The 22,668-nt window shown below is 40.9% G+C and overlaps 3 protein-coding genes and 1 pseudogene across 3 annotated transcripts; all 4 read left to right on the top strand.

The window, feature by feature from the left end:
• The first annotated feature begins 752 nt into the window (after positions 1-752).
• On the top strand, positions 753-1,539 carry LOC114582144 (olfactory receptor 6M1-like; annotated as a pseudogene).
• A 6,651-nt stretch (positions 1,540-8,190) lies between these two features.
• LOC114582145 (olfactory receptor 10A4-like) lies at positions 8,191-9,135 on the top strand. Its single transcript, XM_028702938.2, has one exon. It carries the CDS (start codon positions 8,191-8,193, stop codon positions 9,133-9,135), a length of 945 nt encoding a protein of 314 aa, XP_028558771.2.
• A 7,386-nt stretch (positions 9,136-16,521) lies between these two features.
• On the top strand, positions 16,522-17,451 carry LOC114582376 (olfactory receptor 10AG1-like). The gene has a single exon (XM_028703349.2). It carries the CDS (start codon positions 16,522-16,524, stop codon positions 17,449-17,451), a length of 930 nt encoding a protein of 309 aa, XP_028559182.2.
• A 3,959-nt stretch (positions 17,452-21,410) lies between these two features.
• On the top strand, positions 21,411-22,340 carry LOC114582387 (olfactory receptor 10AG1-like). Its single transcript, XM_028703366.2, has one exon. It carries the CDS (start codon positions 21,411-21,413, stop codon positions 22,338-22,340), a length of 930 nt encoding a protein of 309 aa, XP_028559199.2.
• The last annotated feature ends 328 nt before the right edge of the window (positions 22,341-22,668 follow it).

Raw genomic sequence — 22,668 nt, 5'->3', positions numbered from 1 at the left:
CTTCTTCCTAAAAGAACATACTGTAACATACTATTTTCAAACTTCTTTATTTAGTTGCTGCCACAATTCTTAAATAGTGCTAGAAGTTTATGCTTGATTCTTCATGCTTAAATAGAATCTTAGATACAATTGGAAAGGCATATAACATAGAATTCCAAGGACCCAAGTAAGAGGTGGAAGGAAATATGGTGCAAACAAAGTAGCAACAAAATAAGTAGATAAGTAAGATAATATTAAATTTCTCTTTAGTTTATGCATACATGTTAAACATTGGAATGTTCATAGTGTCCAATTGTTTATTATGAATATTGATGTGTATGAAAAGGATGGCTGTAAACTAATTGAAAAACCAATAAAGATGTCTATAAAAAATAATAATGAATGGGGCAACTGTGCCCCTGAAGGACCAGGTGCTCAGCCTGGGAGTTATTTTGGACTCATAGCTGTCCAGGAAGGCGCAGGTCAGTTCTCTGAGAGAGCTGATAAGATGTGGGACTTTCTGTTTTTAAAGTATTATTTCATCAATTGCCTTTGTTTCATGACATTTTGATCCTTTCTTATTTGCAGTTTGCACCTAAGTGCATCCAGAAAACTACAGCACATTTGATGAGTTTGTTCTTCTGGGCATCCCAGTTCCCAATCACTTAGTGATAATCTTCTTCTATCTGCTTTTACTGGTATTTGCATTGTCATTGTTGGGGAACTTGACCATTACAGTTCTGGTTTTAGTTGATTCTCGTCTTCATAGGCCAATGTACTTCTTCCTCTTAAACTTGTCCATCCTGGAGATAGCATTTACATTATCCATCACCCCAGTCACACTTTCTAACCTTCTCTCAAGAACAAAAACATTATCATTTTATGGCTGCATAACTCAGTGCTTCCTCTATTTCTTCCTCGGAGTGGCAGAGTTTGTACTGCTGGCTGTCATGTCCTTTGATCGCTATGTAGCAATATGCGATCCACTACGCTATGCTTCAATCATGAGCTTCAGGCTCTGCTCATGACTTGTCATTTTTTTGTTGGTTGGCAGGATTCATTTTTGTGATTTGGCCTGTTTCTGCTATATCAAAACTATCATTCTGTGGCTCTAACATCATCAATAATTTCTTTTGTGATATTGAACCACTCCTTGCTCTCTCTTGCTCCAGTACACACCATATTGAGTTTCTAGATTTCATAATTGCTATAATTGTACTTCTGGGATCTTTGGTATTAACAACAGTGTCCTACATTTCTATCATCACTGCGGTGCTGAGAATCCCATCAGCTACTGGGAAGAAGAAGGCCTTTTCCACTTGTGTTGCCCACATCACTGTGGCTTCCATCTACTACGGAAGTGCCATATTCATGTATCTGAGGCAATCAAAGGGATCATCCCTGGATCTCAAGAAAGTGGTGAGCATCTTAACAGCGGTGATAACCCCTGTCCTCAACACTTTTATCTACACCCTGAGAAATGAAAAGGTGAAAGAGGCCCTGAGAGACTTAATCAAAGGAAGGTTGCATTCAAATGTACACATGAAAATAAATAAATGATGGAAGAAATACATGTTTTCCATATCTTTTTTCAAGATGTGGCTGAAACAATCTCATGAATCCATAACATGGGGTGGGCAGGGCAGAGTGGTGGTGCTACTGTTGTGGCAGTGCATTGACAATGATTTCTCCAGGATGGGGATGTAGTTGTGTGGTGGAGAAATTAGGGGAACTCCAGCTTTGCAGTAACATCCTATAGGTATGTCACCAATCTAGAGTTGCCCAGCCTTTGCTCCTGCCTCACCTAATCCCAATACCATGCTGACATCAAAAAGGTGTAACTCCACTTCTCACTCACTGGTGATGAGATTAAAGAAAGTTCACATGAAGCATTGGCAAAGACTGTAGGACTTCACTGCACTTCCTTTTTTATTTTCCAAAATGAAGTTTTATAACAACTTTAGAAAATAATAAATCAAAGTGATTAACAAAGTGATTCAGAAATGGAGAGAAATGAAGGCTGGCAAATGGGAAACTGAACGAACATGAAATTTCTTCCCTAACCAATACTGGATGATTGATGGTGATGATGATTCCATTAGAGTCCCCCATCTTTTCTCAAATTCTACACAGCTTGATATTTTGCAAATTTTCAGTTGGTCTTAATACATGATTTCCTCATTTTTTAAATGTGATTTTATTGAACAAGACTTGTATACTGCTTGGTCAAAAACCAACCATCTCAATCCCATTTACATAAAATGCTATCTGAAGCATCAAAAGGTCTAACATGGCAGGAAGCATTTTGGGTTGTATCCAAACTTAGTAATGCTTACAACAGATCCACTAAATTTAAGGATATTTAAGTTAATCATTATTTCTGTGGGTCTGTTCTAAGCACAGCTACATCTGGACCTAACACTTTACAAATATAGACCAATGGAGTAATACTATGGCAATATTTGAAGAGCTGGACAAGAAATTCATAGATAAATAAGTTCCCATAAATGTCAAGCATAATATACAATATTGATTCTTTTTCTTTCTTTCATAGTAATGGGATTGAAACCTGGACTGCCCTACACCCTGGATATCTGGGTCCCAATAATATGTGTCCGCCTTACACTGTAGATATAAACTTTGGCTCTGTAGATATAAAACATGAGGAATGGGGCCTATAACTCTAGGATTTCATTAGCTATGCCTTTGAGCAATCTGCTATTAGTCCCTTTAATTAGATCATGTTTCCAATTGGAGTTGTTGTAGATGTTTATTAAAGACTGAGAATTGGAATTAGTTTCTTTACAATTAAAATAAACATTGGAGAACCGTTACAGCAATATATGTTTTCATAAAGTAAGAGGACAATATTTAGTTATTTGGAAAAAGTTTACACATGAAACAAATGTTTGTAAGATTAGCTGCGCCTTCTAATTACAGGACGAATCCTCATCATACTGAGTAATTGGCAAACCTCCCTTTAATTGTAAACTCTCCCAATTGTATTCCAGTCTTCAACTTCAGCTGTTTATTATGAGTCCGGTGTGGCCTGTTGAAGTTTGTGCCTTGGGGCTTTATTTGACAAGGTCTTTCTGAGGTAATGGGCCTTGTGTGTTTGTGGCAACATAGAGTTGTTAGCTTTTGACTTAATTAATCCTTAATTGCTCTCTTCTTATTTAATTGGATGATTAGGACATAGGTTGTGCCTCCTGCACAAAGGTAGTAGATTTCTTCTTAGTTTTACATAGAACATAATTGTTTGTTTTTCATTTAAACAAATTAAAATGCTATGAATAAATGTATTCTGATTTCTTTATTTTTTAAATGAGATTTTATTGAACAAGATTGGAAGATTGGAAGAAAAAATAAAATTATTTTCCAGGTCATCCATCCATCCGTCCATCCATCCATCCATCCATCCATCCATAAGAAAGAAGTTGATTTCATCAGTGGTTTAATCATAAATTTGAAGCACAGAATCTTGACATAACAGTCCCCCATCCACATCCCCAAGGGGGAAATTAAAATGCAGGCAACTATGATGATCCACATGCTTGTGGTGTGTGTGTGTGTGTGTGTGTGTGTGTGTGTCTGTGTCTATTCTATGGAGCAGGTGTACATCACACATTGTGTCTAGTTTGTTAGGGTCAGCTAACAGACACAGAACAGTGATCTGGAAAATGATTGTATGGCTTTGTAGGCTGGATTATGGCTACAGAAAAACATGGATTCCTATCCTCAATTGGCCATAAAGTTCACTGGCCTGACTTTGTCACTGTCTAGATGTAGCCTGTCACAGAGGGTTATTATGAGAAATCCCAGTATGCTGACAGCTTTTGTGATCAAGGTGCTTTGGATGTCCTGTGTGGTGAGCCCCCAGTAGTTGAAGGCCTCATAGGATTCCCTGGGAGTCTCCACAGTATCACTGGACTTCTGGGAAATGTGGGGCTGCCTGGTCTAGAAAAGGTGGTCCAATTCACAACAGTAGCCCTACTCGAATCAAGAATTCCATGTTTACCCTCCCTTGGGGTTAGGTCTTTTGTTGGTAACATGTTTGGTGACTGGTTGTCAGGGATGGTTTTTTTTTTTTACTCTCACCTGATTGGCCTTGGGAGCTGAAGAGTTTGTAAAATAGGTTTATTAACTGGTTGCCTTTGACACTTATGCAGCTTCACTGGTCACTGTTAGAATTTTGCTGTACAGTCCCTGAGTTGGAGTAACTCGCACATAGGTTTGTACGTGCATGTACAGACCGTCCCAGTGACAAGTTTACGTGGTTGAGCTGATAATGACGGTAGTTGTTCCCTTTCAGCTGCCATTTTGCACTTAGCTCCTGAAGGTAACCTGAAGGTTGCTTACCTCTTATATAGTACACATGTTGCCATCTGACAGGCTGGGAGGGCTCATTCTGAAGGTTCATATAAAATTGTAGGCAGTGCTATTTTTCTAGTAAAAGAAGTGTCAAAATTTACCATGAACACCTCCCTCATTCTCTGAGAAAGAACTGAGTCCCAGTGAGTTCTGCCTAATGAAAGCCAGTCTGTTGCTTTCTAACACATATTTAATGTAAAGAACAGATACCTGCAGGCCCTTTAAAACAGTGAAGAACTTTGGCCACAAGATTGAGTTTGACAGGTAGGCTAGTGTGGGGAGTTGAATGAGCTTTTATGGGATGGGGGTTGAAGGGGATGGAGGATTAAAGGAAGGGGGATTAAAGGAGCTGGAGAGGTTGAGGGCATGGAAAGAACAGTGAGGGGGTGGGGGGGGGTCTGAAGGAGCTGCTCAAGAGGTGGGGATTGATGAAACGGCAAGGGTATTGGAGAGTTGACAGAGTTGTGAGGAGATGGTGGTTGAAGGTAAAAAAAATGTAAAGGTAAAGGACCCCTGGATGGTTAAGTCCAGTCAAAGGCAACTATGGGATGCAGCACTCATCTCGCTTTCAGGCCAAAGGAGCTGGTGTTTGTCCACAGACAGCTTTCCAGGTCATGTGGCCAGCATGACTAAACTGCTTCTGGCACAACAGAACATTGTGATGGAAACCAGAGTGCACGGAAACACTGTTCACCTTCCTGCTGCAGCAGTATCTATTTATCTACTTGCACTGGCATGCTTTCGAACTGCTAGGTTGGCAGAAGCTGGGACAGAGCAATGGGAGCTCAATCCGTTGTGGGGATTTGAACTGCAAACCTTCTGATTGGCAAGCCCAAGAGGCTCAGTGTTTTAGACCACAGCACCACCTGATCAGTGAGGGGATGGCTTATTTTGGCAAGGTGTAAAGAAAGGGGTTTTAATGATGGTGGGGGCAGGCCAGGTTGGCAAGCAATGAGGAGGAGGAGGAGGAGTTTGGAATTGATATCCCGCTTTATCACTACCCGAAGGAGTCTCAAAGCGGCTAACATTCTCCTTTCCCTTCCTCCCCCACAACAAACACTCTGTGAGGTGAGTGGGGCTGAGAGGCTTCAGAGAAGTGTGACTAGCCCAAGGTCACCCAGCAGCTGCATGTGGAGGAGCGGAGACGCGAACCCAGTTCCCCAGATTACGAGTCTACTGCTCTTAACCACTACACCACACTGAGAGCAAGGGTGGTAGCCCCCAGTAGTGTCTATATCAACAATGCACACATTTCTTCACATCGTAATCTTGAATATAGCTAGTGGAATATAGCTGGTGGAAAGATTGAACAGAACAAGCTACTGTTTGATCCTACATGAATAAATATTAAGTAGTATCTGCTGTAAACAATACTAATACTTAGTTGTTTAACAATTATGGTGAATAGTTGTAAGCAACTAAAAGAACATATTGGAACCTCTAGTGTCCATTGTAGCCATTTGAAGATTTGAATGTGGCAGATGATCAATGATTTTTTTCAACTCATCAAAGGAATATATATGTATGATTTTTCTTGGAGATCCTAAACAATTAATCAGTTATCTCTCTAGAGGGTCACTCTCAACAGATGCCAGAAAGGTTGAAAAGCGACTATGGGAAAGGATATGGTGATGATTCTTCCAAACAGCCTGCTTTCCCTGATAAATAAAAGGTAGAAATCCTCACACTAAGGTGTATTTTAAATAACCATGCCCTTCTAGATTTTTAGTAATAGGTTTCCTGACCACATTTGCCTTGGAGTTGTACCACAGATATCATCGATTTTTGAATAGTTAAAATAATTAAGTCAAGTATCTTAATATTTGTGTTTCTCCCACAGCTCATCTTGGAACATCCACTAGGAACATCCACTAGCATACTAGTGGGAAATGGTAACACAGGAGTACTGCAGGAGACTGTATGGATTGGACATAGGCTAATGCTGTAGTCTGATACCCTCTTACCTGTGAGCATAGATAAGCATAGGATTTCAGTGTTAGTGAGTCCCTCAAGCCTTGATATAAATTATATGGATTATGTATTTCTGAGATGGAATGCACATCTACATAGTTCCTGGAAATAGCCAGCATTTCTGACACTAGAATACATAGTGGTTTCTGCTTCAGAACACATTTGGCTGAACTGTGAGCGTTTTGTCCTTCACTCCTCTGCCTAATCACTCTTGGTGGATTTACACTGTGGTAAGTATTTTCTAATCATCATGATGTCAGGTAGTGAAATAACTAATATTGGTTATTTATGTATTTATGTATTTATTTATTATTATTTATCAAAATTCTATACCGTCCTTCATCTGAGGATCATAGGGTAATTTACAATATAAGAACACAAAATATATACCATAGCATCAAACAAAAAATATCCCCCATTTAAAATGCCATAGATTATTTAAATAGCCAGGTGAGCCTTCCTGGGAGAGTTATGGACATGAGGCACATGACACATGCTGGTTTTAATGTATGTATTGTTGTGCCTGAGTCCCTTCTAATTTCTGGGGTCCTGGGACCTGCAAGTGTTAAAAATCCAATGGAGAATTGCACTGTTGAATCAGCCAAGCAATATTCTTGTTGAGTTAATGGCCACAAGTATGGTCATTAGTATAACAAATGAAGTGACTTTGTGCTAGAAGAGTACCTGGCTGGTAGTGAGGAAAAACAAAAACCAGGGCAGTTGAGTGTGTATGAGCTGGACTAGAAGCAGACAAAAGCCAGAGAGTGAGAGCCATGTTTGTTTCCTGTTTGATCCCAAGGCTGTGAATATGGGAGAAGCACAACCTTCTGGGGTGCTTAGGCTCAGGTTTTATATATGTGTAAACCATATATCATGCAGCCACCACCGTCACTGCTGTCCCTCATTCCAAGGAAACCGAATCCTGGGCAAGTGCCTCAAACTCCTGGAATCTCGCACCTTTCAGAGATTGGGGTAGCATGCGACAGTATGCATTGGTTTTTTTTTTGCCTAAAATATTGTAAATTCTTTTGACTTGTCATGGCTAAAAGCAATCAAGAAATGTAAATAATGGTGATTCAATTGAAACTCCCAAAATCACATTACTTTCATATTTTCTAAATGGGGAGCAGGGGTTTGTAGCTTGTTCTTCTTAGCTTAAAATAATTAGGCAGCACCAAGTGGTATGTATTCTTGCTTGCACATTTCTAAAACATTAGCTGCTTCACATGACCAGGTTAGCTTTCTTGTGCTTGTCTGTGTCTGGAGTGAAAGAAAGTCTTCCATTAGGACTGGTAAGGTGAGCTTACACCGAATATTGCCTGTGCTGCAAAACTCTTGAGAATTCCTATACCTAGCCCTTTCAAACAGAGGAATGGACTCTTTTTTATATTATTCTTAAAAATGAAGCATTTAGCTTTCTAATAAAATCCTGCTGCTCTGCTTTAACAACAATATCATCCAGAACCGTTTGGTGCTCTGCAGACAATGTTTTGGACAGCTTTCTTTTTGCCAAAGCCCACGGCCATAGGGGAAAAGAGCTAAAAGGAGCAAAATAAAACAGAAACAACAAAACAGCAAAGTGGTGTGAGACTTTGCGGGAGACCTGATCTGACTTTATTGGCATCAGACTTCAATTTGAAGAGGAATAAAGTGCCCTCAAACACCTAACTTTGCTTCATTTTTCAGCCCCCCTCCCAAGTGCTGCTGCAGGCACAATGTTTACTGTCATTATTCACTATCAACATGCATTTGGGTACTATTTATTTACATTTTTTTCTTATTTAAATTAGATGCAACCTGCTGTGGGGGAAAAAGAGTTTTTCTGCAATGAGGGAAAATATCTTGATGATAATGCTTTGAACTATCAACATGGATGGTAGGAACCAGTCGTCTGTGTCTCAATTCATTTTTGAGCCGTTAACTGATGTACATTCTATAAAGATCATCCTATTCCTTCTGGTGCTGACTTTGTACCTTATGATCTTGATGGGAAACACTTTCATCATCGTTGCTACTTTAACCAATTCTGCTCTTCATTCCCCCATGTATTTCTTCCTTCGGAATTTATCTTTCTTGGAGATTGGTTACACCTCGACAATAATCCCCAAATGGCTCTCAAATCTTCTGTCAAAAGACATGAGCATCTCATTCATTGGCTGTGCCACACAAATGTATTTCTTTGGTTCCCTTGGAATAGCAGAATGTTGCTTGTTGGCTGCCATGGCGTATGATCGCTACGTGGCGATATGTCACCCTTTGCATTACACAGTCATTATGAACAAGACCATTTGTCTGAAGATTTCTGTGACCTGCTGGCTCATTGGAGTGCTGGTGGTTTTGGTACCAGTAACATTCATATTCACTCTACCTTTCTGTGGGCCCAACAGGATCAACCACTTCTTCTGTGACCTTCCACCACTTCTGAGTCTTGCCTGTTCAGACACTTTTAAGAATGAAATCATAATGTTCACTGTCACTGTAGTCTTCATAATGCTACCCTTTATGCTTATTCTCATCTCCTACACCCATATCCTCCTTATTATCATGAAGATGTCCTCTGCCACCAGCAGAAGCAAAGCCTTCTCCACTTGTTCTTCTCACATCACAATGGTAACTCTGTTCTATGGAGCTGGAGTTTTAGCATACTTAAGACCTAAATCTGATTATTCAATGGAAACTGGCAGAGTGCTCTCATTTTTTTACACTGTTGTGTGCCCTATGATGAACCCTTTAATCTATAGCCTCAGGAACAAAGAAGTGAAAGATTATCTGAAGAGGCTGATGGTCAGAAAAAATATTTTTTCTAGATTGTAAAGTTAATTCTACCTTTTCTTTACTATTCTATGTCATACCTAAGTATTGCAGGTCATTAGTATCTGTATGTATACAGAATTATACACATTGTAAAAGGAAAGGAAAGGAGGAAACAAACAAACAAACAAAATAACACTGAAAACAATGACAGAATCCAGGTGGATAAAGTTTTTAAAATATAAAAATTGATTTCAGCAAGAAAGTTACACTGGTCCTTGTTTTTTTGTTTTGTTTTGTTACGTCATTTACCGGTAAATTAATGAGACATAAACTTGATTTGCTTTACCTGGAGTGTGCTCTAAATGAAATATATAACTCTCTTGCTACAACAGCTTCACTGGACTGTTTCTGAGGATGGTATGGGAACTTCAGTTGGTGCAGAATTCAGTAACCTGGTTGCTCACTGGAGCAACATGGTTTGAGCATAGTACACCAATCCTGCCCTAACTACAGTGGCTGCCATTTAGTTTTGGGGTCCAATTCAAAGTGCTGGTTTAGACCCATAAAGCCTTAATGGCTCAGAACTGCAAGACCTCACAGACCGTCTCTCATGTAAACCAACCCAGTCATCATCTGAAGCCCTTCTCCATGTGCCCGCTCCATTTTAGGTCCAGAGAATGACAGCACGAGAATGGACCTTTTCTGCAGTGGCCCCTCATTTGCGTGGACAGGCAGAGTCCCCAGATCCCGAGCGGTCCCCCCGTCATGTGGAATAACGACTCAAGACAACGTGCTATGGGATTAAATTGGCCACAACTTTATTAAATTTCAAATGTGGGTAGACCTTGACTCAGGCATTGGGCGTTCTCCCTCCCCAGTCCCCAGCCAGGGACCTAGGGAGCATCAGGGTTATCCAGTGTGTGTGTGGGGGATGGGCCGACTCTGGAGAACATATGTTCAAGCAGAGATAGCCGCCTCCGTTACGCCGCCGCCGCAGGGGAGAGCAATGACGACCTTTCGGCGTACGGTCAAAGTCTCCCTTCAGAAACCCCTTTAATGGGGAACCCTGGTATCGCCGCCGCAAAGAGGAAGATGGACTAAAGGATTCCGCCCAAGGCCTGATACCGCCAAAGTTGTGACGTTTTGCTACGGGAAAGGCGAAACCTGCCAATGCAGGGAAATTCCTTTCCGGCCCTTTAACAGCGACCTTAACGTAGCAGCGCCCGCAAACCTGTGAAGAAAAGTTAACCTGCAAAACCTGTGAAGAAAAGTTAACCTGCAAAATAAGACATTAACTGAGGGTGGGTAGGGTGGGAGAAGCTCTGGAGCCAAGTGAGGATTCCCAGGTAAGATCCTCCCTCTATTGTGTGGGCAGGTAATCCCTCCCCTACCTGGCCTGGTCTCCTTGGCAACGCTTCCCTCAGGTGGGATTCGACAACTGACTGAGGTAGGCAGAGACCTCCAGGTATCCCACCTGAGGGAAGGCAAAGCCAAGCCTATGCTGTTGGAGCCACTCCAGATCTAGGGGCTGTGCGCGTCCACGCAAAGGGCGTTTTAAGCGGGGAGCGGTCATTGTGGAACACTCTCCCCCGGGAGGTTCAGCTGGCACCTTTATTATGCATCTTTAGGCACCAAGCAAAAATGTTTCTCTTCCATCAGATCTTGGGCTGATTAACAGTCTATGTCCTTTTAAATGTGTTTGGGAAAGGGGGCATTATTTTGCTTTGTTTTTGCTCTTCTTTTTATTATATACTTTGTAGTTTAGTCTGTATTTTTATGCTGTGAACCACCCTGAGATCTTTGGATGAAGGGCAGTATACAAATTTAATAAATAAAATAAAAAAGTAAACAGGTCTGCTACACTTCAGTCACTGTGCCCAAGATGTTGGCTAACTTTATGTTGGACACCAGAAGCATCTCCTACCCTGGATGCCTTCTGCAGATGTACTTCTTTGCTCTTTCAGGAACTGCTGAGTCCTTCCTTTTGACAGCCATGGCATATGATCACTATGTAGCAATATGTCACCCCTTGCGTTACTTCCTAATGATGAGCCAGAGGGTGTGTATAGGACTAGTAGCTGGTTCATGGTTTGGTGGGACCATCATAGCTTTCATACAGGCCATGTTGATGCTCAGGTTAACTTTCTGTCACTCCAACACAATTGACCACTTCTTCTGTGACATTGTGCCGTTAATCAAGCTGGCCTGTGGGGGCACCTCTGGAAATGAGATTGAACTTTTGGTGGTTGCTACTTTTGTGGTGTTGTTCCTTTTCTTGCTGATCCTTATTTCATATATTCATATAATTTCTGCTATTCTCGCAATGCCTTCTGCCGAGGGCAGGAGCAAAGCATTCTCCACTTGCTCGTCCCACCTGATGGTGGTCTCTGTGTTCTATGGAAATGGGAAGTAGGAATAATAAATTAATGACCCTTCTCTATGCAGTGGTGACCCCAATGTTAAACCCTATTATCTATAGCCTGATAAATAAGGAAGTGAAAGGAGTCCTTAAAACGATAATAGGCAGGCTAAGACATATCTTGCATATCAAGCATGAACATTGATGAGGTGGTTTGTAATTTTGTTCCTTCTAACAGTTAGACATTGTAAATGCAATATTTGTTTTAATGCTTTCTATCATTTCCTTAGACATTGGTTAAGAAACTACGACCCTTCAGATATTGAATAACTGCCACTATCTATGACCATTAGCTATGCTGATTGAGGCTGAGTGGAACAGGTGGATGAATGACTAGACAAAATAACAAAGTGTGTTCTGTCATGACTTCCATAAAGAATCACATGAACTGCAATTTGGTGAGAAAGACACAGAGAACTTTTCTGCTAGAAATTTCATTTCTTCTCAAAGAACTAGAAATCCCCATGGTGCTCTGGAAGAGGTAATGGCCTGTCAATCATTAGCACAGTTCTGATGTGTCAGCCCTACAAATCTTGTGGTAAGCAAGTAGTGTTTTTGAGGGGTTTGCAGTGGTGTAACAAAAAATCCCCCCTTTTACCATTCTCCATCCATTAAGGAGAACAGAAATTGCCTTCAGACACAAACAAAACTCAAACCTATGACTAGCTGGAATTAATTGCTTGCTGTGTCTAGTGGGCTTGCTCTTTGCCATCACTGTCTTGCCTGCCCTTTCCACCTGCACAGCGCCTGGACTTTCTTGAAATGGAGGAATGTCAAAGATTGGAACAATTTCCAAGGGGGGAGTGCAGGAAAAGCAAAAGCCCTCTCTCACACACAAATGGACATACAGGGGCACGCAGCTATAGAAAAGACAAGCACTCAAAAAGGGGGGAGGGGAAGGGAAAAAAGACAACAATTTATGTTTCAGCTACTCTTACTTAAAAGCAAGGAGCATTCCTGAGAAATCCAGAAGCCCACTCAATGTGGAAGTCAACTCAATCCATTTACATTGCCTTTCCACATCCTTAATAACTCTCATTTCCCCTCTGCATTCATTTCCTCTAACACTGATCCTCAATTATATCACAGAGCACTTTGCTCACTACTAAGTGTGTTTCAGTTGGCGTCACCTGCAGGATACAATATTTTGCTTTGTCCAAAGAACACTCCAGTGATGCATAATGCATTTGGTATCTCATGTTTAAGTGCACCTCTCTTTGACAGCTGAAGCACCACACCTAACCATGGAGCTTTGTTAGTGCCTGAAGACAAACAATGAGAGTTCACAAAGGGCAATGGGAGGCCTTTGAACATGAAAATAAACAGTGCCATTGAGGGTCATGCACACTGATTTTGGAGGGAAATAACCCAAAGGATCTTGGGGAAAATCACCCCCAAATAGCAGCAAGACACTCAAGGGTTCTCAGAAACAATGTGGAAGTTAAAAATGACAATGCTTGTTCTGCAAAAAGTGCTTGACCTGCTGCTGTCAAGGGCGGACTTTGGTCTTTCAAATTCAGTGGCACCCTGTGTGAAGTTAAAATTTGGTCCCGCCCCTCTTGCACCTCTCGCCTTCTGTTCTGCTCACTTCACTTCAACATAGTTACAACAGTCTGTGGTGCCCCCTAGGCTTGGCGCACAATGCAGTAGAACTGGTTCCACTCCCCTAAATCCGCTACAGAGAGCCAGTGTAGTGTAGTGGTTAAGAGCGGTGGACTCATAATCTGGGGAACCGGGTTCGCTTCTCCGCTCCTCCACATGCAGCTGCTGGGTGATCTTGGGCTAGTCACACTTCTTTAAAGTCTCTCAGCCCCACTCACCTCACAGAGTGTTTGTTGTGGGGGAGGAAGGGAAAGGAGAATGTTAGCAGCTTTGAGACTCCTTCGTGTAGTGATAAAGCGGGATATCAAATCCAAACTCTTCACAGCTGCTTTAGTGGCTGCTGTAAAGTATGCAGAATTGGGGGGGGGGGGAGGTTTAGTCTCTGTGGGTCATGAAAACCTCCTGTGGCCAAATATGGGCCACGAGATAGCCATACCTGATTTACATACAGATTACTAGCCCACCCGTTTTGTTTCTATACAAGGGCAGCTTGCAATAATTTAAAATCACAATGTGAATAAATATGTATAATAAAAAAGAAAGAGTTATTTTCTTTGATTACATGAGGGGATGGGATATCACAGTTTGGGATGGATGCATCACTGTGTATACAGTGTCCTTGTATGGAGAGGGGGAAATATATCTGGGTACATGTCAGCAGCCATTGCCACCGCTCCCCCCGCCCCCCTCATACACATCCCCAGGAAGTCACTGCACATTATGACCACTTTCAGGCGGTCACAGAGCTGTTCTTAATGATACAGTGGTTGATTGTGTGAATGAAGATCAGGGAAGACCTTAGAGTGCCATACCACACAATTCTTTGTAAACAGCAACACTTGGGGGAATCACTTCCTTTACTATGATTCTATAGTCCAGAGGTTGTAATGCACATTTGGGGTGCTCAAACATTATTTTGTTAAATGTCTCCCAAGACTCCATCCATTTGGTGGTGGTGGTAGTAAAATCATTTGATGAATGGAGTGCAGGCAATAGATCTTCCTTCTCAGTTGATTTGCATGGATCATCTTGTGAAGCAGAGACTATGTCCACCTCTCCCTCATGTGCATGCGCACACACACACATGTGTGTGAGAGAGTGAGTAGGGCTGGCTATGTTCCCACGGTAGAACCTAGTCTGCAATATTAGACTATGCTGGTTAAGGACTGTTTCTCAGTGCCCATGCTATGCAGGCCAAAGCTCCGAGGTTCAAACCACAGCATCTCCAGGTAGGCCTGGGGAAAGACTCCTATGTGAGACCCTGGACAGCCAGTCTGTGTAGGCTGTAGTGAGCTAAAGGGCCCAATGTTCCAATATGGTGTGATGCAGTTTCATATGTTCGTATGTAAGTGAATCATACAGTAACTAGCATTCTAGAAAGAATGTCATTGAGTTTTTGACTAGGTAGACATTGGTGCATGATGTGGTGATTGCATAGCACAGAAAGAGGTGATGTAATCAACAGAGATATGCTCCCTTCTGCTTCTAATTGGCACCTCCCATCTGATCAAGTAAACGTGAATATAATGAGAACAAAGATAAACTGATTCTCTGTTTGCTCTCTTGCCTCCCTTCCACTCCAGAGTAGGAAAGCCCCGACTCTGACTAACTTTCTGCTCCCTTCAATTTGAGCAGAGCTACCTTTGATCCTTCCTGGGTAGTCTGTAACAGGAAATGCTTATGGTGAGACGGGCCAGTGGAGATTGGAGACTCAAGAGAGACGGAACAAGTAAGCTTTGAACAAAACATCCATGTAGTTTAACAAGTTTAAAGTAATTTCACTAGATCACTTTTGGGGGGAGGAAAATAGCTTTTTACAAAGTATATATGTAAGTGCTTATGCTCCTGGGATATGATGTGAAGCCACATGAGTCCACCACCTTGTTGAAGCAAGGCAGGTCTGGTCAGCAACTTTGTGAGTGGCCACCTGAACATTTTGCATGCATTGGCCAGTACACCTGAAGGGAGGAATAAGTTAATTTCTTAAGGAGTAATTGCCTGTCCACATGCTTTCCCTTAAATATCCAAAAGTAAAAGGCCACAGACATGATTTTACAAATTAAAATTAAACATTCAGGGAGAGGGTCTGGAATATTTCTAAAAGGGTCAAAGCTGTTCTTGTAGCTACAATAACATTTCCTTCCCTGCTCCATTTCCAATACTGGATTGAACTTTGCCTCTCCAGACTCTCAGGTTAAAGAACTCGGATGTGGTTCCTGGTGCCCCTCATCTCCCTCATCTGCATTCTTGGGTCTTTGCTCATGTATTTCATTTTCACCTAGCTTTGTCATCATTTTAAACAGAGGCTGGGCAACCATCTCTCAGGGATTCTGCACTTGTATCCTTCATTGTGCATTCTACATTGTACCTCCTGCACTGAGCAGAAGGTTGAAACAAATGACCTCCAAGGTTACTTCCAAGGTCACTCCCGACTTTTATAATTCTATAGTTCTGTGATACTTTGATTTTGGCACACACACCAGCAGTGGCGTAGCATGGGGGGTGCAGGGGGGGCCGGCCGCACCGGGCGCAACATCTGGGGTTAGGGCAAATCCACGGGTTAGGGGGCGCAAATCCACGAGTTAGGGGGCGCAAATCCACGGGTTAGGGGGCGCAAATTACTTGCCTTGCCCCGGGTGCTGACAACCCACGCTACGCCACTGCACACCAGAACTGCGCCCTTGGCAGTGGCCAGCCTAGCCAACCCCTAGGTATGACCACTAACAGATAAAAGCATAATGTTTCCAACATTCATTATTGGGCTACAGAAAAGCCTCTTACCACCATGGTGATCAAGGTGGGTAACAAAATTCAGACATACAGTAAAACAATGATAAACGGATCAGTTAAATTCCCCAAAACATAAACAGCCAAGCAGATAACTAAAACAGAATCAGCATAAAATGCCAAACCTAATGAAAAGCCAACCTAAACTGCATTCTCTTCACTTAGCCAGGTAGTAGAAAGTAAAAAATATATAGGGCAGCAGCGAGGAGCAGTTGAAAAACCAGGGAGTAGCTACAGAAGTTCTGCTCATGGCTCCAAAACAATCCAGCACCCACTTACATTAGGATGGGGAGAAGAGCCTCTACACCAGATTTTAGGGTGTGGGCATGGATTTTCTATATAGGCCTACATCATAAAATAATAAATAAGTCTGAACACTCTAGCAAAGGAATGGGAAAGCTGCACACACACACACTCTTGATGCTGTTGAACTCCAGTTCCCATCTTCCTTGACATTTGCTCATAGTGGTTCGTGCTGATAGGACCTGGAGTACAACAACATCTGAAGAGCCACAGGTTCTGCATCCCTATGCTGGCAGCTTTGAAGAAAACAATATGTGAGTAGGGGAAGTATATAGAAATTTTGCTTGCACTGGTTAATGTGTCTTCTCTGTCATGACTATCTCTTTAGACCAAATATGGCACAAGAAAATCACACTGCATTTTCTGACTTCATTCTCCTTGGATACTCAGATCTCCCAGATCTCCAAGGTTTGCTCTTTCTGGTGTTCCTATTCATCTATACAGAAATTCTGATAGGAAATGGACTAATCATCTGCATTACTGAAACTGACCTTGCCCTTCACACCCCTATGTATTTCTTCTTGAAGAACCTGTCTTTTCTGGAGATCTGCTACACCTCAGTCACCCTTCCAAAGATGCTGGTCAATTTCATTGTGGAAAACAAGGGCATTTCATTCTATGGCTGTGCTGCCCAGATCTATTTCTTGCTTTTACTAGGAGGCACTGAGTGCTTGCTTCTCGCTGCCATGGCTTACGACCGATATGTGGCCATCTGTAACCCTTTACATTATAAACTCATCATGAGCAAACAATTCTGTTTAGGTCTCATTGCTGGAGCATTGGCTGTCAATATGCCAATACACGTAGGACAGACCTATCTAGTGTTCATTCTGCCCTTTTGTGACTCTCGTGAAATCAACAGTTTATTCTGCGATATCCCCCCATTGCTTGAGTTAGCCTGTGCTGATACCAACATTAATAAAACAAGTGTGTTTGTAGCTGCCATGCTTTTGGTAATCATGCCCTTTTTCCTTATCCTTGCCTCTTATGTCAAAATAATCTCTGCTATTCTGAAGATGCCTTCAGCGGAAAGTCGGAAGAAAGTGTTTTCTACTTGTTCCTCACACATCATTGTGGTATCTCTCTTTTATGGCTCAGCAACTATTGTATATTTGAGTCCTAGGTCAAAGGAGACAGAAGACATTAATAAGTCGCTTTCCTTGTTGTATACCATTTTAGTTCCTATGTTTAACCCAATCATATATAGCCTGAGAAACAGGGAAGTGAAGGCTTCCCTGATGAAATTGCTGAGGAAAAAAATGTGATACAATGTTTTGAATGTACTAAAAATATTTTGTTGTCGCCAAAACAGTTTCAGAAAATAAAATTTTCATCATCTGGGGCGGCATAATAGCATCCTAAATTTTAGAAAGCCATAATGGTATATTTTTTTCAGCTGATAATAAGGAAGATTAGGGTTGCCATATGTCCTCTTTTTTCCAGGCCACATCCTCTTTTTCATGGGTAGAGTCGTCATAGCGATCCATAGTTAAAAGTTGAAGTCGGCAAATGTGTCCTCTTTTTTGCTCCTCAAAATATGGCAATCCTACCTGAAATTTATACTTCTTCTTCCCTCCCTTCCCCCCAAAAGTGACAGCCAACAATTAAACTTGTTGGGCACTTTAGCAACTGTTTTTCACTCCCCTATCCCTTGCAATGCCTCTACCACTTCCCTGCTTCTGGCAATATGATTTGTGACCTTTCCATACCCATTGTTTCTCAGTAAGCTACACAACTCAATGGCTTGTCTTTCCACCAAGGGTTCCTAAAGCAGCAAAGAACAATAACAAATAAAATTGTTGCTGATTAAAATATAAAGAGGAATTGCAATAAAACAGAGTTTGATGTGGGCAGAAAGGGCCCTTTCAGTTTTATCATTCATCTCCTGTGATGGTTCACCAAACACCTCCTTCATGGAGACATTTGTGGGAGATTGATGGATGGATTTACTCAGTGCTTTTTTCTATATATATAAAAAATGTTTAGGGGTACTCTCATTTTGACTCTCATTCTCACCAAACACCTCCTTCATGGAGACATTTGTGGGAGATTGATGGATGGATTTACTCAGTGCTTTTTTCTATATATATAAAAAATGTTTAGGGGTACTCTCATTTTGACATTTTATAGAAATAGACCTGTGAGGGGGAAAGAAGGAAGTTCCACTGAAGCAGTCTCTGGGGTGGCCTTTTGCCTCCTGGAATAATTCTCACTGGACAGTTGATGGTACATGGTCCTGTGTGTTGTTGAGGGAGGGTAGTTTAGCTGGAAGAAGCTCTGAGGTGGTCATTGTCTGCCTCTCTCTTTCTCCTGGAATTATTCCCATGGGAAGTTGATGGGAGGGTGTTTGAATAGGTGAAGCACATTTCTTTTAAGGCTATTTAATTTGCTTTGAAAATTGACATGATTACAAACGTATGTGTACCCTTACTTCCGGGTAACCTATATCAAGGCTCCTAGATTTCTCACATCAGAGTTAGAGTTTTCAGGAAAAGTTACCTAAAGAAACCGCTTCCTATTGCCAAAATTTAATTAGACGTTTTCTAATGAAAGTCCATTACAGTTGAGACAATTTCCCTAGATAACACCCACAATTGCATTTCTAAATATGTGTATGTATACAAATATATAATTGCATATCATTTTTAAGTGTCTTTCTCAAACTTATCCCTTTGGATTAACATAACTGTCAAATGTATTTAAAATATCTAAATGGTTGGTTTGTAAAATGTACATTCAGAATGAGTTGCTTTTCTCTTTGAGCAAAATGATGCATTCTTATGGACCCTCAAGGAAATAAAATGTTGAAATGAAACTCTTTACTCACAACACAGGTAAGATGATACTTTTGTTCTGCTTAACTGTATATTTGCATCAGGGTTTCAGAAGTGTTTTCAATCACTCTGAGTCTTTCTTTTCTTTTCCATTTCACATAACTTATAGACAAGTAGATTCCTTCTGTTGTGTTCTTCAAGCTTCCAAACGTATGCACATTTCTCTGGGCATAGAGCTCACAGAACTAAATATTTATTTATCTATCTATTTAAAACATTTATATGCTTCCCTTAAGTGAAAAGACTCTCTTAAGGCATCTTCCATAGAACGCCAATATGCCACACAATCAGAAACAAATTAATAAAACAGTCTTCCAGCAAATATTAAAAGAAAGAAACATCCAGTTCAGAATTAAACCAGAACTATAACTAAGACCGAACATAGCCAAAAGCATGATATTCCCTTTTTAAAAGTAGTTAAAACAATTTGTATTTTGTAACACCTGTAACAATGCCAGTTCAGCAGATTGAAGCAGTTGATTCAAAAACTAGTTGTCATGATGGTTTATTTATTTTGACTTTATTATAAAAAATATTTCTAAAATACATAGATTGGGGTAGAAAGAACAGCAGAATAATACAAACAGGGATAAGAAACACCCTGCCACTGTTCCCTCATTCTAAATGAATCACTTAGTGTAATTATACTTCTCTTGTCTATTTTACCAATCTGGATATGGGTAGAAAATTGAGTCTTTTATATGTCAAAGCAAGCAAGGAAACATCATGGTTCATTCCATAGTTGAAGGAAAGCTTGTGACATATTCAGCTGTTGTTCACACATTGGGATATAAGCCCTAAGTGGACGCCAGACCACATGAAAGTCCAGTAGCTTAGATTTTCCTTTGACTAGTTTCAGTGTAAAAAACAATTTCTTTGCTATTGTTTTATCTATTTGACCAAGCATCAATTGTTTACACTTTCTCTAATTTCGAATTTTTAGCTACCTCCATCCAGGCTGCCACTTCAGTTATTTAGATATTTCTAAACCATACTTCCTTAGGAAATATATGTAGCAATGCCATAGCAATGTGGTGGACAGCATAAGCAGTGGGAGCGAATATGTTCCCTCCTGTTAGAAGCTGATCTTCCTGCAATTGCATTCCCCCATCTTCCAATTCAGACCAGCCCCTGACACAGGCCCAGTTTGGATCCAACTCCTACAGCAACTCTTGTCAGGGCTGCAGATGCAGCCGTGGCTCCATTAATCCCTGCCATCATGTAAAGCCCAACCAAGAAGCATCTGAAGTTTGGATTGTGACCTAAGGCTGGTCTTGTAACATTTATTGTTGCATGTTGCCCCTTTTATTTTTAAGGGTGCAGGAAATACTTGCATGCACAAGAGAAGAAGAAATCGGAAAGTAGTGTAGGAGTGACAGTGGGAACAAAAGAAAAATGAATAAATCTGTACAGCATCTACAGACCTCCAGACACTGTTTTGGATGGCAAGTGACAGAATAGCAATGAATAATCTAAGGCATATATTCTGTTCTTGGGTCAAATGCCAATTAAAATAAATATTTGAAATATTTAATTATATAAAGAGGAATGCAATATTAATAATGTTCATTTTGTAAACTCATAATTGAGCAATTTATCTTAGCCCTGTCTATGTGAAATTTTGTTCTGTTCTGGAGAATGGAACTTTTTTCTGTGTTAGAATATGGATTCCCAAGACTGATAAAATGGGATTGTGTGGAAGCCAATGTACAGAATGTACACATAGAAAGATTGAATCTGCACAACCCATGAAGCTTACAAGACCTCAGCATAAAAAAATCCTCAGTTTTGTGATCAAATAATCAGATAAAGCATGATATGTCAGAATTCCTAGTACAGGATTATTTATTCAGATGCTTTATAGCTAAACTTTCTACTTAGCAACACAGTCCTGAGATGAACTAATAACATTCAAGACACAGTAAAACAATCAACAGTAAAGCAGTTAAATACATTCAACCATACCAACAGCCACAAAAGCATGGCAGGTAACTAAAACACAATCAGCCGAATGTCCTAAACTTAATGGAAAGCCACCAGGAACAAAATTATTTTCATGTGGCATGGGGATGAGAGCTAAAAATAGGGAAGATGGAATGAACAACTGGGGCTTACAGAAAGAAGCATTTTTACCACTGCGGGTTAGCCTAGCATGCACCTATGTCAGGATGCAGAGAATGGCCACTTCAGCAAATACTTGAGTGTGGGCATGAATTTTGTTTCTGGGCTTACATGACACAATGATTGATAAATCATATTAATCAAAAATGATTAATATGGACTTTGTAGTAGCTGAGGTTTTGATAAAGGGAACTGTAAAACAATTCTGTTTGGGCTGACTGATTCTTTTTTCTGTCATTCTCATCTCTTCAGACTAAAGGGATCCAAATATGGCACGAGATAATCACACTGCGTTTTCTGACTTCATTCTCCTTGGATACTCAAATCTCCCAGATCTCCAAGGTTTGCTCTTTTCTGTGTTCCTGATCACATATTCAGGCATTCTAATTGGAAATGGACTAATCATTTATGTTACAATATCCGACCCTGCCCTTCACACTCCTATGTATTTCTTTTTGAGGAACCTGTCTTTCCTGGAGATCTGCTACACCTCAGTCACTGTGCCGAATATGGCGGCCAATGTAGTGGCAGAAAAGAGCAACATTTCATTCATTGGCTGTGCTACCCAGATCTACTTCCTACTTATACTAGGAGGCACAGAGTGTTTCCTATTGACTGCCATGGCTTATGACCGATATGTAGCCATATGTAACCCCTTGCATTATATGCTCATCATGAACAAGCAATTCTGTTTGGTACTCATCACTGGATCATTGGTTGTCAACATGTCCATACATGCAGGGCAAATATATCTAGTGTTCACCTTGCCCTTTTGTGACTCTCATGAAATTAATAACTTATTCTGTGATGTACCCCCACTGCTTGATCTGGCCTGCGCTGACACCAATGTTAACCAGTTAATTGTGTTTGCAGCTGCCGTAGTTTTCTTGATCATCCCTTTTTCCCTTATCTTTGCTTCTTATGTGAAAATAATTTCTGCTATTCTGAAGATGCCTTCAGCAGACGGTCGGAAGAAAGTGTTCTCCACTTGCTCCTCACACCTTATTGTCGTATCTCTCTTTTATGGCTCAGCAACTATTGTATATTTGAGTCCTAGGTCAAAGGAGACAGAAGACATTAATAAGTTGCTTTCCTTGTTCTATACCATTTTAGTTCCTATGTGTAACCCAATCATATATAGCCTGAGAAACAGGGAAGTGAAAGTGTCCCTGAGAAAATTGCTGGGTAGAAAAATGTGATACTACAAAATAGTAGCATTGCTTTCTTACACCAAATACATTTCAATGGCAAGGAGAGATTACAGATATTGAAGGAGAAGATTCCAGAAACAAGTGGGGGCTCCAACATATGGGGGGGGGGGGCTATGACAGATTACCCCTGAAGAAATGTCACTCTTGACAGAGAAAGCGATTCCCACCTCTAAGGTGAATCAAATTATAATGTATTAAGTTCAATGTGCTTAAATTTTCAGTGTCACTGTAAAACAGCAATGTTCTGTGCTTTCCATGCAGCCATTCTTCAGCTGTAACCCTTTGCAATTTTACCATACATATCTGCTTAGAAGTA

This window comes from Podarcis muralis, chromosome 13 (assembly GCF_964188315.1).
Source record: "Podarcis muralis chromosome 13, rPodMur119.hap1.1, whole genome shotgun sequence".
NCBI lineage: Eukaryota > Metazoa > Chordata > Lepidosauria > Squamata > Lacertidae > Podarcis > Podarcis muralis.
This window is presented reverse-complemented; position numbering and strand designations above follow the sequence as displayed.